The sequence below is a fragment of the Adiantum capillus-veneris genome, chromosome 22 (assembly GCF_014529385.1).
Source record: "Adiantum capillus-veneris isolate H3 chromosome 22, ASM1452938v2, whole genome shotgun sequence".
Taxonomy (NCBI): domain Eukaryota; kingdom Viridiplantae; phylum Streptophyta; class Polypodiopsida; order Polypodiales; family Pteridaceae; genus Adiantum; species Adiantum capillus-veneris.
In genome coordinates this window covers 77,801,354-77,817,614 of record NC_140952.1, presented here as the reverse complement: position 1 = coordinate 77,817,614, position 16,261 = coordinate 77,801,354, and the positions used below count along the sequence as shown (strand labels likewise).

The 16,261-nt window shown below is 43.8% G+C and overlaps 1 protein-coding gene across 1 annotated transcript; it reads right to left on the bottom strand.

Moving 5' to 3' along the window:
• Positions 1-5,193: 5,193 nt before the first annotated feature.
• LOC147429634 (pentatricopeptide repeat-containing protein At2g13600-like) lies at positions 5,194-7,849 on the bottom strand. Its single transcript, XM_086495896.1, has one exon. The coding sequence runs from the start codon at positions 7,272-7,274 to the stop codon at positions 5,739-5,741; it is 1,536 nt and encodes a 511-aa protein (XP_086352022.1). The 5' UTR covers positions 7,275-7,849; the 3' UTR covers positions 5,194-5,738.
• Between the last annotated feature and the right edge of the window lie 8,412 nt (positions 7,850-16,261).

The window sequence follows — 16,261 nt, the reverse complement described above, 5'->3', positions numbered from 1 at the left end:
CGCATCGGAACGGATTGCCGTTCCGACAGACAGGCCATCACCGGAACGGCCGGAACGGGAGCAACGGGCAGAAACGGACAGTTTTCCAACTTTTAAAAATGTAGCTCTTTGGGAAATTTGGGCAGCCAACGGCCATTTACAGCCCTATATAAATCCCCCCTTCCCCCATTCTTCACCAAAGCATCAAGGAAGTTTGAAGGGGGCCATCTCTCCCTTGCTCTCAACTCTCGAGTCTCAAGCCATAGGGGCCTAGCCTCTAGCTCTCAAGTTTCAACCTCTCTCTCTCTTGGGCTAACCCTCAAGGCTCAAGGGTCAAACTCTCTCTCTCGGTCTCAACTTCCAAGAGGTGAAGCCTCTCTCTCAAGCTCTCTATCTCAACTTCTCATTGCTCAAGCCTCAAGCAAGAACGGAATCAAGCCTCTCTCTCTCTCAAGCCCTCTCTCAAGCTATCTCTCTCTCTCAAATCCTCAAAGATCAAGCTCTCTCTCTTTCACGGATAATCCATGGCCTCTTCTTCTCGTTCAACCCCCTCCGTTCATGCGGGCAACACTCAAAAGGCGAAGGAATGGTCGTGGTGGGATGAAGTGACCTCGGAGGGCACCTTGTCGGCGGCGGGAGGTTCTCGTGCATGGGGATGCAAGCTATGCTCTTACACACGGAAGTCATGAACCAATTTACAGAGATCTTAAACAAGATGGTTCTAGACAAAGATGGGCGACGCATTGTCAGAGATCAGCTGAGACAGTACAGAGAGATGCGGGGGTCATTTGGCAGTCCAGATGCTCAGATTGATCGCAGGAAAATAGGTTCAGTGCTTTGGTGGGAGGACTATGGTTATGATGGCCCTGAGCTTCAGAGATTGGCGATCCGTATTCTCAGCCAGTCAGTTAGTACCTCATGCTTGGAGCAATTGTGGAGTACCTTTAGCCACATTGCTTCCAAGAAGAGGAATCGGCTTGGAGTGGAGAAGGCTAATGATCTTGTCTTCGTCAGCGCAAATTTGAAAATGCTTTGCAAGAGTACAGACAACAGACAGATCCTTTTACACAGTGGGAGATGGAGCAAAAGGCTTCTCAGGCGGGTGGAGATGCACATCCACCAACACCAGGTACTTCATCTGTGGCTGAGATCGAGCCGGACCTAGACCTCGATGATGAGGAATGGGAGGATGTGCATGATTTACAGCCGGCTACTACGGATTGGGAGGCCTCTCAGGCTAGTGGCTCTTGAGTCTTGAGTCTTTGCCATTTATCCTTACCTTTTTGTATGACTGCTTGAGCCTTGCCCTCTTTGCCATTTGTAGCTACTAGCATCTTTATGGTATTTGTCACCTTCAGTCTTTTGGTATTGTGGTCACTGAAGTCTGGTTTGAACTTTGCCCCCCTTTGGTTTTTTTGTAGCACCTTGGCCGCTGGCGGCCCTTGAGGCTTGTTACTATGTTAGCCATAATTAATTCCAAAGTGTTATCTTTGACTACTACTCTTGCAATTATTTGAGAGCATTGTGTATGTACTATGGGCATTGTGTTTGCTCATTGTTGTTCATCTGGCTATGTACTCTGAGCGCCTCACATCCCAATCAAGTCATAATAAGGTTAAATGGTCTTCGAATCGTGTTTTTTGTGGGTATTAGAGTCAAAGGACTCTAATACTACTTGTATTCAAACACATAACGCTAAAAAAAAAAATATTTGGGTGTCTTTTTAGCCTGCCGTTCCGGGCCCATTCCCGTTCCCCCGTTCCGCAGGGAGGCCCGTCGCCGTTCCCGTTCCGCATTCTGGGTAACTCTGGTTTGAAGTGGTTATTTGGTGCTGTCGCGATTGATTCTTGACTTGGAGTGTCCAAGTCTGTTACATTGGTATCAGAGCATGGCCGATTTCTCTTCTACGGGAAATCCGATCCCCAAAAAAAATTTCCGCGGCACCTATGGCTTCATGCAAGGATCAATCGACTCCCTCTGCCTCTGGAGATGCGGGCAGGGATCACAACGAAGATTCTGACAGAGAGTATGGCCCGCCTCCGCCTACTCAGGCGGAGCAAAGAGAGATGAAGCATCGTCAATTGATCGGCGATGCAACAAAGATGATGCTCAGTTTTGCGAAGGATCCGAAATTGGCAAAATATATGAGCGAGACTTCTTTTCAGGAAGTGCATGCACAGTGGCAGAAAACCACTACACCACCTCTGAAACCCGCTCTCAAGAAACCTTCTGATCACAAACAGTACTCAGAGAAGAAATTACAAGAGGTGGTTGATGCACGGATTACTCTGCTTTTTGACGCGCAAAAGAAAGCCAAAAAGCACGGCAAAAAGCAGAAGAAAAGCACTGACACCCATCTGTAGAGTCTTCCATTGAAACTTTTGATCGCAGGAAATCCCCATAGGAGGTGGGATATGGTCTCAATTTGCTGGTGTCATCTGATGCAGGTTATATCGCCAAGATCCCTCACTTTGGCCGTATCCTCGATTGGCAGAAAACAAAAAAGTATTTCCAAAAGGAAAACTTTTTGCTCATCTTCGTATTCAGAGTGCCATATGTTCTCCAACATTTGTCTCCATTTGAATTTGCTCCATTTTTTGGACCACGTTTTGTTGAGATGCCCAACCCACTTCTTAGAGAAAGCGAGCTTCTCATAAACGTCCTCTATCTCGATGGAAAAAGAAGTGATTTTCCCCAGGGCCACTTCCACTCCTTCCACTCGACTTTCGAGGAGCAAGGTGAGAGGAAAATGTGGGATTTATGCTATTAATGTTAATATCTTTGGTGGCTATCTACTAGGAAATGAACATGTCCAAACAACTTGGTTTGGAATGCAACATTGTAAATGGCCACTATTTTGAAAATGTCAAAACAAAACGTATTTGTAGATAATTTAAGAAAGAGTCTTATAGCTATTTATGTCAAATACATCAGCTACTTGTAAATGATCCCTCCTTTTAGTTATAAAGTCTCTTGGTATTGTTTAAAATAAAACTACTTTTTTCACATGTTAAAACTTTAAACAAGGTATCCACCATGTGTTCTAGATGGAAAACATCGATGAATATAACTATCCAAGAAATTTGTGTTAAACTTTACTCTCTTAGTTGAAAAAAAAATGTAGTATCCAATGTTCTAGGTACAATGCTCTTATTGAATGAGTTGAATTTGACAAGTTTCAACTTTCAAGTTAAAGACTTAGGTCCCTTGAAAGGTATGTGGGAAAACAATATGTAATTAGTAGCAAAAACGCATCCATCAACATAGAGCATCAGCCACAATTACCAATGTACCTACTCAACATAGCTCATCTTAAGCATCCAAAGGGTTTACTAGATGGGCTTTACTTACCCATAATTGAGTGCGTTAAATTTGGGATAAGGTTTAGAATGTCTAAATGAAAATAACTGACCTCTTTGTATACATTGGATGACCTCTGTGCAAAGGATATGCGAGGGTTTGATGTACTTTGTTGACTCAATGCAATTTAAGCTCAATGAGCATTAAAAAAAGAAAGAACGTCTTCTCTTTGTAATAATCAGCATTTCCATTAGAAAAAAAAAAATAGACTAATTGAGTGCCACTACTTAAAGTTTACTTATGATGGTAGGGTTATGTAAATGTTTACTTCAAGACCCAAAATGTAACAAAAAGTTACGGCATTCCCAAAGCAAAGGATCCAAGAATTTTAGAAAGTCTTCATTTTTGGAACCCTCTTGGAACACCCCAAGAGGCATGTACTCAACTTCAACAAATGTTAGGCTAATAAGTACAAATGCCTAATTATATGGAGTTTCTTAATCCTTGAATATTCCCCAAGTAAGTACGATATTTGTAGATATCTATAAGAACAAGGCTAAAATTATGAATGGATGGGCATATTGAAATGGTGCAATTTCTTCCCAACAAGAACATGTATGCTTCTAGAAATGGTGAGACTCTTCATCCAAATTTTTGTGTAAAATATTGATAGTGAATAGAAACTTTAATACTTGATTTTGGAGCTATCTAAATTTGATGCTCACAAGGAGATCCTTGTGAGCATCAAGGAGATCCTTGGAAATGGACTTTTAAAACTACATGTAATTAGTAGGAAGCTGAATTCTCACGTTGCCATCCTATAATGCAAAAATGAAAAGGTAGTCATGTGAGGTTCTAAAATGAAGGGACCCATTTACAAACTAAGAAACAAAGAAGGTTTTGAGGCTTCAAATGCAAAGGTAGTTCCATGTGTATAAAAAATGATGAAGTATTCAAATGTACGCCTAAGTCCCTTCTTCACATTCTTTTAGAATGCCAAAAAGACACTCGAATTCAAAAGCATTCTGATTGAAAATCGAGTTTGCTGACAAAAACAATGGGTCCTAGGCTTATGCATTGGGCAAGAAAGAGTTACTTTGTCCTAGAATGTATAGGATAAATGAAGATACATACTTGAATGTAATAAATTCCATATCCACAAGCATAAGTGCATATCATTGATTGCAAGCCATCTAGTGCCTTGATAAGACCCTTAAATACTCCCCAAGGCAAGTGGGAAAGTTCATCTAGGGGACTCATACTTGCATTATCAAGCACAAATTGAAAAATCGACGATTTTGGAACATAGGAGATAGGCTAACTAAAATGGTTCAATTTATTTCCACCAAAAAGAATGAAAAGCATCCATAGTTGATGGGACTCATAGAAGAACATACTTACTAGTCATACAACAAAGGTAGAGATGCTTGAGCAATTGATATTGACTTTATACATTAGGCTCTACACAACTAACCATGTAGAGCCTAATGGTCACTAGACTACCTACTTCAAGCTTACACTAATAACAAAAGATTAGAATAAATTTAGAAGCTATTTACACTTTTCTTTAATATTTGATCATATGTTTTCAGATGTTCTTGATGAATACAAAACACTTCAATGGGAAAGTGTGAGTGTTTTTTGTGAAATCCATTGTTGATTTTTCACAATACTTGACACTGTGCTTACTAGCTCTAATTATGCGAAACCCTCGAGGCTTGCTTTGCGTTTCATGTCACAAGACTTCCCAATGTTGTGGGCAAATAGGATAGCTCTATATGTCCAAATACATTTAGCAAAGTTTGTAAACCTATTCACATGTGTCACACAGAGCTTTTACATTACCAAAAGAAAGAGCTCTACAATAAACCTAAGCATCAAGACAAAACACTTTGAGGTAGGAAAGAGAAGGCTCGATCCGAAAACAATCACCTTGTAATCAACTTCACATATAAGGAAACATAGGCCAGCAAACAATGTATTTGCAGTTGCATCCAATCATTTTCTGACAAGTAGAAAAATGTTCCCAAGCCGGTGGCAACAGGCTTGCATGCCGCTCTCATGTCGGGGCTGCTTAATAAAGAAAGGGCCTTCAGGTCTTTCCCTAGAAAGCTAGCCTCATTACAATGTATTCCTTTAATGCTCGCCTGTTGCTTCAACCAGGAAACTTTGAATATGTGCTATAAGAGAACTTTCTTGACAGAAAGTGAGTATAAATGGTCTTTTGTTATTCATGATACAAGTTAGCACCGGGCCCCCGACTTGAAAGGTCACATCGGCGATTTATTGAGTATCTAGATATGTCTATCTACTCTGCTGACTATTTTTACCCTACCTGTTGGTAAAGCAAGCCAATGGTTCTTCATATCATCCTCTTAACCACTGGACGGTATCTGGTCGTGCGACCAGACCTCTTGAGAGGAGCACATTGGGTTTACCTCATCGGACATCCACCAAAGTCAGTCAAAGAAGAGCCCCCTATCTTCTTCAAGGATCCATGCTTCGTTTTCTACCCTAAGAGCTTCAATCTTGTCAGCATCATCTTGCATGCCAGCAGCTGCGTATATATCACTCATACAAACATAGGCTACAGCAGACTTCTTATCCAGTCCTACAGCATGTTCAAATGCAACTCGCCCATGATTCACATTGCCCCACTTTCGGCAGGCAGCCAACAAAGTATGCCATGCAGGTAAAAAGCCTGAAGATGGCATCTTCTTGATCTCTTTCATAGCCTGCTCAAAGTACCCGGCACTCCCAAAAAGACCCACCATGCAGGTGTGATGCTCTAAAGTTGGAACAATGCCATAGTTCTCCTTCATGGTCTTGAAGTATTGCTGACCCTTGACCACTAAACTCAAGCAACGGCAAGCATTAAGAACGATAATAAATGTCACGGAATTTGGGTCGATCCTTTTTCCTATCATTTTGTTGAATAAATCCAAAACTGTGTCATGCTTCCCCATTTGGTCGTATCCGGTAATAAGCGCAGTCCAAGAACCCACATCTTGTACAAGAAGCTCGTCAAACACTCCTTGTGCCTTTGCAAGAGCACCACACTTGGCATACATATCGACCAATGCACTTGCAAGCACGGTATCATTATCCAACAAGCACCTTCTTGCAATCTCGGCATGTATTTCCTGACCTTTCATAGCCGCTCCGAGGCTGCCACACGTTTTTAGAATACAAGAAAAGGTCATAGCATCAGGAAAGAGCCCCTTGTCTTTCATCTGTTCAAAACAGTTAAGGGCCTCTTCGCCGCACTCTTGTTGGCTATATGCTCCAATTAGCGTGGTCCACGAGACTATATTCTGAACTGGAAGCTCATCGAACACTTCCCTTGCCTTTGCAAGTGCACCACACTTGGCATACATGTCTACCAAGGCACTCCCAAGCTTGATGAATTTCTCAAGCAAGCCCTCTCGAAGAATCTCAGCATGTATTATCTTGCCCTTTTCGGCAGCTCCTATGCTGCCACATGCCTTGAGAATGCCTGCAAGTGTAACAGCATCTGGAGAGTGTCCGTTGCAAATCATCTGTTCGTAGCACTTTAGTGCATCTTCGCCACGACCTTGTTCTGCGAAACCAATAATTAGGGCTGTCCAGGAAACTAAGGTTCGAAATGGCAGTTCATCAAACATTTGTCGAGCCTTTGCAAGTGCACTGCATTTGGCATACATGCTGACTAAAGTATTGCCAATGAATATGTTATGTTTGAGCAAGTCATTCTTGACGATATTGCCATGTAATTGGCTGCCTTTGCACAAATCCTTTTGTAGGGCGCAAGTTTTCAGCAGAAGCACAAAGTCGATATCATCCTGAGGTCTCTGCTTTTCTGAGCCAGCAAATGAAAGCTCCGCCGGCTTTTCCTGGTTTTGGTGCAATGTATGATGGAAAGACTGAGTACACAGAACAGCCGTTTTATGCGATATCCATGGGTTCCCTGTTGCTCTCATCAATATTTGCAATCCATCTTGAACCACAGGCAGCATTTTACTAGCCACAAGGCCAAGGGCATTTCTCCATGATGTTGGGAGGACGGTGCAGGCATGATGGGGAAACACTCTCTTGCAATGAGCACCTGAATGAAAGATGTCCGACGAGCTGGCCACCTCTGCTCAATGGAGTAGGCTGATGTGGAATGCACTTTTGGCTGTTCAAATCCAACCCCGCCTCAGCCCGGAATTGCATTCCTGCACCCTACATGCCTCAACCTTTTGAGCTTTTGGCACCTGGTTCGGTACGCTCCTGCCGGCTGCTGCATGTTCTCCCGACTCAGGATCAGCAGGTAGTCCGAACTCCCTGCCAATCCGACGACCCATCATCCCCATTTGCTAAGACCGTCTCTCTCTCTCTCTCTCTCTCTTATGGGTCATATCTTCCGTGTCTTCTTCGACCAATGTCTTGGGTGCTCTGTTCTCGTAGTAGCTACTCGTACCGTGGTTTTCATCTGATTTACCAGACTTCTCTACTGGAGAGAGAGGGGGAGGGGGGGAGAGGGAGAGAGAGAACGACCTCTTGGATCATAAGATAGGTTACCGAAATGGTTGACTTGCTCACGGTTTGGCACTTACTTATTAGAGCTTGCTTTCATTGATTTGGTTTTGAGCTCTTGTTCAATAATGGATACTCAGGTTCAATAATGGATACTCAGGTGGGTGCTTTTTTTATTTTCTTTTCTGGCATGATAATATTGGTTTTGACACACTTAAGGAGAAGGGGTTGCTTGAAGCTTTTTTTTCAAGTTTGAATTTTTGACATCCACAATAGTATTTTGGGGTACTTGCTTCTTTTTTACTATACCCTTTTGTCACTGGTTATCGTTTTTCTATGGTGGTAAATATGGTTGTTTTGGACAGTTGGTTTACTTCCTCTGGTTTTACCTATGGTCTCTAACTCAAAGATGTTGGGATACTAGCTTCCATCTACTAAGAAGTATATACTATTAGTACGGCCGGCCGCCTTCGGCAGCCTCTCTCTCTCTCCCCTTCTCTCTCCCTCTTTATCACGTGCAAAGGGGTTTGTTTTCGTTTTGGACTTTAGCTTTCAGGTCGCAGATTGCGACACGTGTAAAGGGCTCCCCCTTCCGCCATATTATGTTAGTAGATGTTGTAGTATGCCATGGCTTGGATTTTACCGAAATTATGATGATCGAGTTTTGAACACTTTCTTTTTTTGCTAATACATTAAATACAGTGGCATAGGTTGGTATCTTGCTCGTGTAACAAGCTCGGAGTATACTGGTGCCTTTTTACGGAGGGTATGTTTTGAGTTTTAGGAAACCAAAACCTCATTTTGACATCACATGCATGCTTTGAAATGGTTGAAATTTTGACTAAAAACAGGTTTTGACTATATCTATTGACTTTGAGTCTTTTTTTACTTAGTGAGCCAAAAGCCCTTTTTTGCTTTTTTTTTAGCCTACAAAAGGCCGCTTGGCATGATCTACGCCATTTCCCTTGAGCCCAATCACATGATCAATAACCTCACTCTAATTAAATAAAGCAACGGAATATAAGGCACATGCTTTTGTTTAATCACCTACGTTGGCGCTCAACAGTACCCAGAGGCTTGAAGCTTTCATAGTGATGGAGATTATTCACTTGCTGACTGATCAAAATCCAACTCAAGTTATTGTTGATGCGATTATCAACAGTGGTCCTTGGGAGGATGCCACTCGTATTGGATGTGCTAGAAGACAGGTTGTCCATATCTCTCCTCTAAGGAGAGTAAACCGGGAGACTACAAATCTGTACTATACTTCTAGCGTTGAAAATTCATTACAAGCAGTTTGTAGTAGCCCTAAAGTGGCCAGAACGGCATACTGAAGCAAGGCTTTGTAGTGTTGAATTAAAGGCATAATATTGAGCATTACTTACCTATAGCACACCGAAGCGTGAAAAGAGTGAGCAAGTGCTGCTCTTGACAACAACAAATACGAGCAGAGGTGAAGGGGGATGTGAGCATTGCTCAGCTACAACGCATCCAAGTTTGAAAGCAGAGAACAAGATCAAGAGGGAGCATACCCTACTCACATGTAGGAAAAAGGAGAAGAAGGGGGCGAAGGAAGTACCCCTTGAGCATTGCATGTACAACAAGGGAGAAGGGGGAGAAGTTGCCCCCACTAGACAGTGTAGGCATTGCTCAAGAGGAAGAGGGGTGGCTGCTCCTATCACTACCCAATAGCTCAAAGTGAAGTGGCTCTCATGCCATCCAATAAAAACACCCATTTGGTTTCTTCCTATCTCTTCACTACTGGTGCCCGAGAGAGTGCTTTCAGAAATATCGACTGGGATATGTTTGAATTAACCTCTCACTCACCCAAAGGGCACCCCTTCCTCAAGGGACATAAGGACACATGTTAGGTTCTCCCTATGCGTAGCCACATGGGGTGCTTGAATCCTATTGGCTAGGCTAAAGAGGGGTCCAATGAGCATTTATAATAATTAAATTAAATTAATTGTTTAAACATTTATCAAGCCCTCTCTCTCAAAGGGGAAAGGAGGACACTTGTCCTAATGCTAGCATGGTTGCTTGATATGCACTATGCATGTGATTGGCTAGGATTGCAGGGGTTCAATCAAATGCAAGCTTGAGCTACAATGAGGGGTCGACCAAAGCAAGCTGGGGGTGTGCTTGGGGGGTATACTCTCTCTCAAACACACTCACATGCTCATTCTCACGTGGTGAAAGTGCAAGAACTCCATCTCCTTCTCCAAGCTTGTTGGGAGGTTGAGAGCCTACACCAACACTCTTGGCTATGGAATGAAAATCCAACCAAGAGCCATGCTTCAATGTTTAAGCTTGCCATCTTCTTCATCATCATTATTATGCTATTATGCTATGCTATGCAACAAGAGTGATGATAAGTTGGGAACTATCTCTTTCTCGTATGTTACTTCTTCTTCCTCTTCCCTACCCTCATTCCCCGCTAGCTCTCTCCATCTTCGAAGGTGTTTCAGGCCTTGGGACTGAGGCCGGGGATGGTTAATGCTTTTACAAAGGTTATGTTATGCTTGTGATGCATGAAGTTTTCCATCTTCATTGAATCACCTAGGTCTCAAGGAACCCAAAGATTGTATTGTATCAAGTCTCTCTTTATGGGAGAATCTATAATACAAAAGCCTATTGGAGGGGGGACCAGCTCCACATAACTCCGATCCTCAAATGTTGTCAAGTTCTCTAATTCTCTCTCTTGCAAAAGTGTTGGGGTACAGGTGTTGGTGCAACCAAAGTTGGTCCAAGCTGGAAGGTGTGCAATGCCAGGCTAAGGCTGCAGGTAGGTGCAGTGCAGAAGGCTAAAGCAAGTATGAAGGCCCTGGGCAGACAAGTGGCAGCGGGAATGTATGCGTGATGTGGTCTTTTAGGCCAAGAAGGCCCTAGAAAGTGCCAGTGGGGATGGCGAGTCAAAGTGTTCAAAGTGCAGGGATAACGATTGGGAATGTAGTGCTCAAGATTCTGTAGAAGCTCGTTTAGACGACTCATCAAGCGAAGCCCCGATGTGAAAGATATGGTGGTCTAAAGATGGAAGGGTTTGTAGATCTCCGACGGGCAGGAGAGGTAGGAACAGATGGCCAGAGCTAGAGTCAATGGTAGGATTAAAGGGCTCAAGTCGTGGAGCATGTCGGTCTTCTCGGATCTTGAATCGGAGCTCCAGAGAGAAAGTTATTGCCTGTGGAAGATTTGTCGGGAGTCGAGTGTGTGCCCACTTGACAGTATCGAAAGATGTGCCATTTGATGGTTTTTGAGCTTCGATAAGGTTCCAAAGTGTGGCCATGTTAAGTGAAGTTGATAAGAATTAACGTCTTGACAATCAGAGTTTCGGTGATCAAGGGGAGTTTGGCAACAGTTACCGACAAGGCAGCACCAGGTGATTTTCTTGGTTTTTGCAGGCCCGATTTGCGTCCCGGCAAAGTTCGTGGCGTGGGTTGGCAAGTTTGAACTCTAGGTCAGCAACTTTCACTAGCTTTTTGCAGCTCGGAAATTAATGTGCAGAGCACCGGCAACATGGGAAACGAGGGTTTAAAACCCCTTGGTTATTATTTGTAAAGGCAAAGAAAGGTTGGCTTCAGTTGCGGAAAAAGAGGTATGAACTTCAAAGCTAAAGGGGAAGGAAAAGAAAAAATGTTAATGAAAGCTCAAAGAAGCACAAACGATCTAGCTTGTGCTTGGCTATATTTAGAAAGTTGAAAAAAAAGGGAAAGATTGAAAAAGGTGGAGGGCTCATAAAAAACACATTTTTCACTTTTTTTTGGAAGGGGACGCTCTCTCTTTCGGACGACCTGCGTGGTTTTTTTTTTTTTTTTGAGAGATAAAAAAGAGAGTTTCTTTTCTTTGGGGAGAAGGTCTTTCCGCATATGGGTGTGCCCGCAGGGTCGGAAGCCTATGGTGCAACAGGGAGCCAACGAGGGTTTGTCCTTTTTATTTTTTTTGTGAAGCGAAATTTCGAATGGTGTGTTGTTCACCGAGCCGTCTATATCTTGGAGCTCGTGTCCATGTAAAGTTTTTTTTTTAATGGAATAGAGTCCACTTACACCGTGTTGGTGTCAATTCTCCCCTGGCCCCCTTCTCTTTCTCTCTCTCGTGTTTCCCCGCGATGTTGGCAGTGTGGATGTGTGTGCCCCTCAGACCGGCGGTGTTTTGTGCGAGAGAGTGAGATTGAGCAGCTATGTACGTGTGTAAGGGTGGAGATAGACCGTGGTAGTAGGTGTGCATTGTGTGATGGACTTGTGGAGTGTGTATGCAGTGGGAAGTGAGCAGGCGGTGTTCTGCTAGCGTAAAGTATATTTTTTGAAGGTGTTTTTTGAGAGGATAGGGGTGTTGTGGATGCCCTGAGCTATAGCGGGGCCTAATTGATGTCAAAGTGACGATTTTGGTGATGCCGAAGATGCGGCCTTTGAAGAGCAGATGCTGCTAGAGAAGTGATGGCTTGGATGGGATTTCCCATTTTTATGGGGGTTGAATATGCGAAAACTTGGCTTCAAGACTATGGATTGTTCGTGTTAGAAAGTGGTTCATCGAGAAAAGAAGGTACGATATAAGTGTTCCCGCTCCTGGCTTGTGGTAAAGCGAAGCTATGGTTCGATGGCTTATGTGATGAAGAAAAGCCAGATTATGAAGCCCTAGAGGCGGCTTTTCGAAGCAGGTTTGTAGCGGATGCATAGTTGGACAAAGTGAAGAGAAAGCTAGAGGGATTGAAGCAGAGCTTGGAAGAGGATTTTCAAGCATTCATATGGGATTTCAAAGTCCTTTGGGGAAAGCTAATCAAGGTAACTGCTGCAAAAAATGTCGGTTTTTTAAAGTTGAGTAAATTCATGGATTGCCTGCATGAAGAAGTGCGCAACAAAGTTGAGATAGATGGCCTGGTATGGTATGAGGAAGCGGTAGCTCTAGCGAGAGGGTGGACCAAAAATATTTTGAAGAAGCACAAAGCTAGGAGGATTTTGCCAAATGCGGTGGTCCCAAGGCAGTGTGATGCGGGGGTGGCCGAGCCACATGTAGTGCTAAGGGACGGTCCTATGCAAGAAGAACCTAGGGTTCTATGGTTGCAGAGAGACATGATGGTTCCTATGCCAAGGATGCCGGCTAGAGCGGCTCTAGTTATGGAAGATGTGCAGGTGGTTGCATGTAAAGTTTTTTTTATATAATGGAATAGAGTCCACTTACCCTGTGTTGGTGTCAATTCTCCCTTGCACCCCTTCTCTTTCTCATGCTCTTCTATTTCCCCGCGGTGCTGGTAGTGTGGATGTATGCCCCCCGAACCGACGGTGTTTTGTGCGAGAGAGTAAGATTGAGCAGTTGTGTGCGTGTGTAAGGGTGGAGACAGACCGTGGCAGTAGGTGTGCATTGTGTGGTGGACTTGTGGAGTGTGTATGCATTGGGAAGTGAGCAGGCGGTGGTCTGCTAGCGCAAAGTGTGTTTTTTAAAGGTGTTTTTTGAGAGGATAGGGGTGTCGTGGATACCCTGAGCTATAGCGAGGCCTTTGTTGTTGTGCCAAGTATGTTCCCCCATTCCCTCTCTCTAGCGTTCGTGCCTTGCCCAACTGCCCAGGCTATGGGCGCCTGTCACGTGATACCTTATTCTTGTGTACATATACAAAGAATAAGGGGCAGCTCATACTAGAGTCTTGCTCCACCCACACATTGTGTACTCTTCCTTATCTCCCTCCCACACTCACACCGCACTGCGCATGCATGTTTCCGTGTACACGCACTCTTCAATTGGTAGCACAACTTTGGCGACGCGCGGGCGATGGCTTCTTGGCAGAACGGAGCGACGGAGCTCGGCTATGGCGGCTTGAGCTTGGCTGCAGTGGAGAAATTAAGAAAGCTTGAAAGCTTTGTGAGAATGCAATGGGAGCTTGTGAGCTCATTTGAGAGTGATGTATACTCTTGTGGAAGCTCAGAAAACAGTGTGAAAGATTGTGTGTAAGTGAAGGTGCTGTCCTAAAAACTTTGTGCACAACAGCACTGTTTTCAGATTCGTTTTTCTCCTTATAAAATGTAGATAATGGAATTCTACCCTTGCAGCCCATCCGTTTTGACATGGTCTACAAGTTTGCAGAAGAAACTTATTGCAAATTCCTCACCGTTTTGCTGATATTCAGCTCAGATTGACTGTATACAGTAATTGTAGGTTTTCTGTTTTCGCTTACTGTGCGAGTTTGATGCCATTTTGGAAGCACGGTAGGTGCTCGAAGCTAGGTGCATAAATTATGATCTTAAGATGCAATTTCATCTTGTGCAGAGCTTGTGGTTTGAGGGTTTTTGGTAGATTTGGGCAAAGAGTCACGGAGGCATTTACACACCATCGAAGCGGTCTCTTGAGAGACGGTTTTTGGAGCACACAAGTGGAGCCTCTTTCACAGGATACTTTGGCAGTGATTTGTGTTTGGATTCATGGTCTTTGTGGATGGTTTGCATATGGTGATGGCACATGGTTGATGCCCATTGTACATGCATTTTGGCGAGCACTTTCAAGTGCCAGTGAGCTCTCTTGAGAGCATTGTTTTCGCATTGATCAAGTTTTTGGATTGCAACTCTTTTGGCGCTTGCTTAGGCACGGTCACTTCGTTGATGTACGTTGAGTGCGGATTGCCATTGTATGTGAAAATTTTGAGCCATTTTGGCATTTCTACTCATTGGCATTGAGTGGTGTTATGGTTTATGATAGAGATTGTACTTGAGTTTTTGCTCAATTTTTAGGGAAAACTCTGTTGAATTTTTCCCAGATTCTTGCCATGATTTGCACGCATTTGCAGTTTACTCTCTGATGGCATAGTGGTCAATATATTCCCACTTTGAGAGTGATCGAGTATTCACTCTCACTTTGGCAGGTTTTGTCAGTTTGGACACAGTTTGGTGTTCTTATACCCACTCTCGCAGGAGTGAGGCTACATCTTTGCTAGTCACAGGTTTCACAGGTTTTTGCAGGTTTTTTGTAGGCAGTTTCTCTTGTGGAATGCGTTTTGAGTTAGTTTGCTCTCTACTTGCGTATATGGTTATGCGCTTTACGCTCGGTGGAGAAGTTTGTCCTAGTTTATATTTGCAAATAGCAGATTGTGGAGTTGTTTTATGCATATGTGAGCATCGGTTTTGATGCGATTGATCATGGTTTTCATGATTGTGTATTGGTCGAGTGATCTCCCACTTTGTTGCCATATTGGAGTTCACTTATGGGAGCAAACATGTGTGACAATGAGAGCCGGCGGTCTCGTTCTTGCCGATACTTGCATTGTTGGCATTGTGGTCACACAGGGCACATTAGGCGCCATTGTTCCATGCGTATGAGACAACAACGAAGATCTATGCATGTCGCACAAACATGAGATTTTGACACATGCTAGAGCAATGGATTCATATGGCAGTGACGGTGATTTCACATTTTCCTTTAGCGTTCCTCCTGATTACATGTCTTTGAGCAGTGACACTTCTCCACGTTGGTTGCTAGATGAGGATGCATTTTTCCATGTCACACGGCATCCTGACTGGTTTAGCAGCTTCTCTAGTGGGAGTTTTGGTTGTCTACACTTGGCCGATAGTTCAACATTTGACATAGAGGGTGCAAAAGACGTTTGTTTGTCTTTGCCCAGTGGTACGTCATACACGCTACGACATGTGCTCTATGTTCCTCAGCTGAGACAAAGCTTGATCTCAGTGAGATAGTTAGCAGACTTTGGTTGTCACATATTACTTAGAGAGCAATCTTTCCAGACTCATTGCAGCTCATTAGTGATTTCCAGAGGAGCTCGCAGTGGCATGGAATATCCTATGCATGTGTGTGAGGTTCGAGACAATGTAGTCTCGTTTTGTTGCTGGCATGCTTTGAGAGAGAGACGAGACGTGTCTCTTTTGCCAGTGATCTCCATCATGCTCATGAGACAGAGCATTTAGCTATGCAAGACGTGCTAGTAGACTCTGTAGAGACAAAGATAGAGTGGCAGTGCTCTAGTGAGACACAACAGGTGTTGTCAGACTTTGTGCAGGCAGAGGTAGAGCAGGTCTGCTCCCTAGAGACACATACAGAGATGACAGACATGGAGTTCTTTGATATGCTCATATTAGAGGCTGATGAGTTGGTGCTAGGATGCACAATTTTTCCTATGGGTGACAAGGACGTAGGTTTTTCAGTGTCAGTGTTGGCACATCCATACACAATGGGTAGTCCTGATCATGCAGTACATGCAGATAGCACAGGGGCAAGTACAACCATGTTTGTGCAAATTTTTTCATCATTTGGTGTCTCATGTTCGACTTGTTAGTGTCGAGGCCCGATCTAGCAGCTGTAGTGGGAGCATTTGCAGTAGGGGTTGTCAGTCGTGCGATGACTGTCACTAGCATGATGCATAGTGAAGTTTTGTAGACCATATATAGTAGTCTGCGGGATTTACATACATGCTCTAGCATGGGTACACACACTTGCCTACCACCAGAGCTGATACGACTGCGTGTAGATGGACAAAGTGAGCTAGTGGGCATAG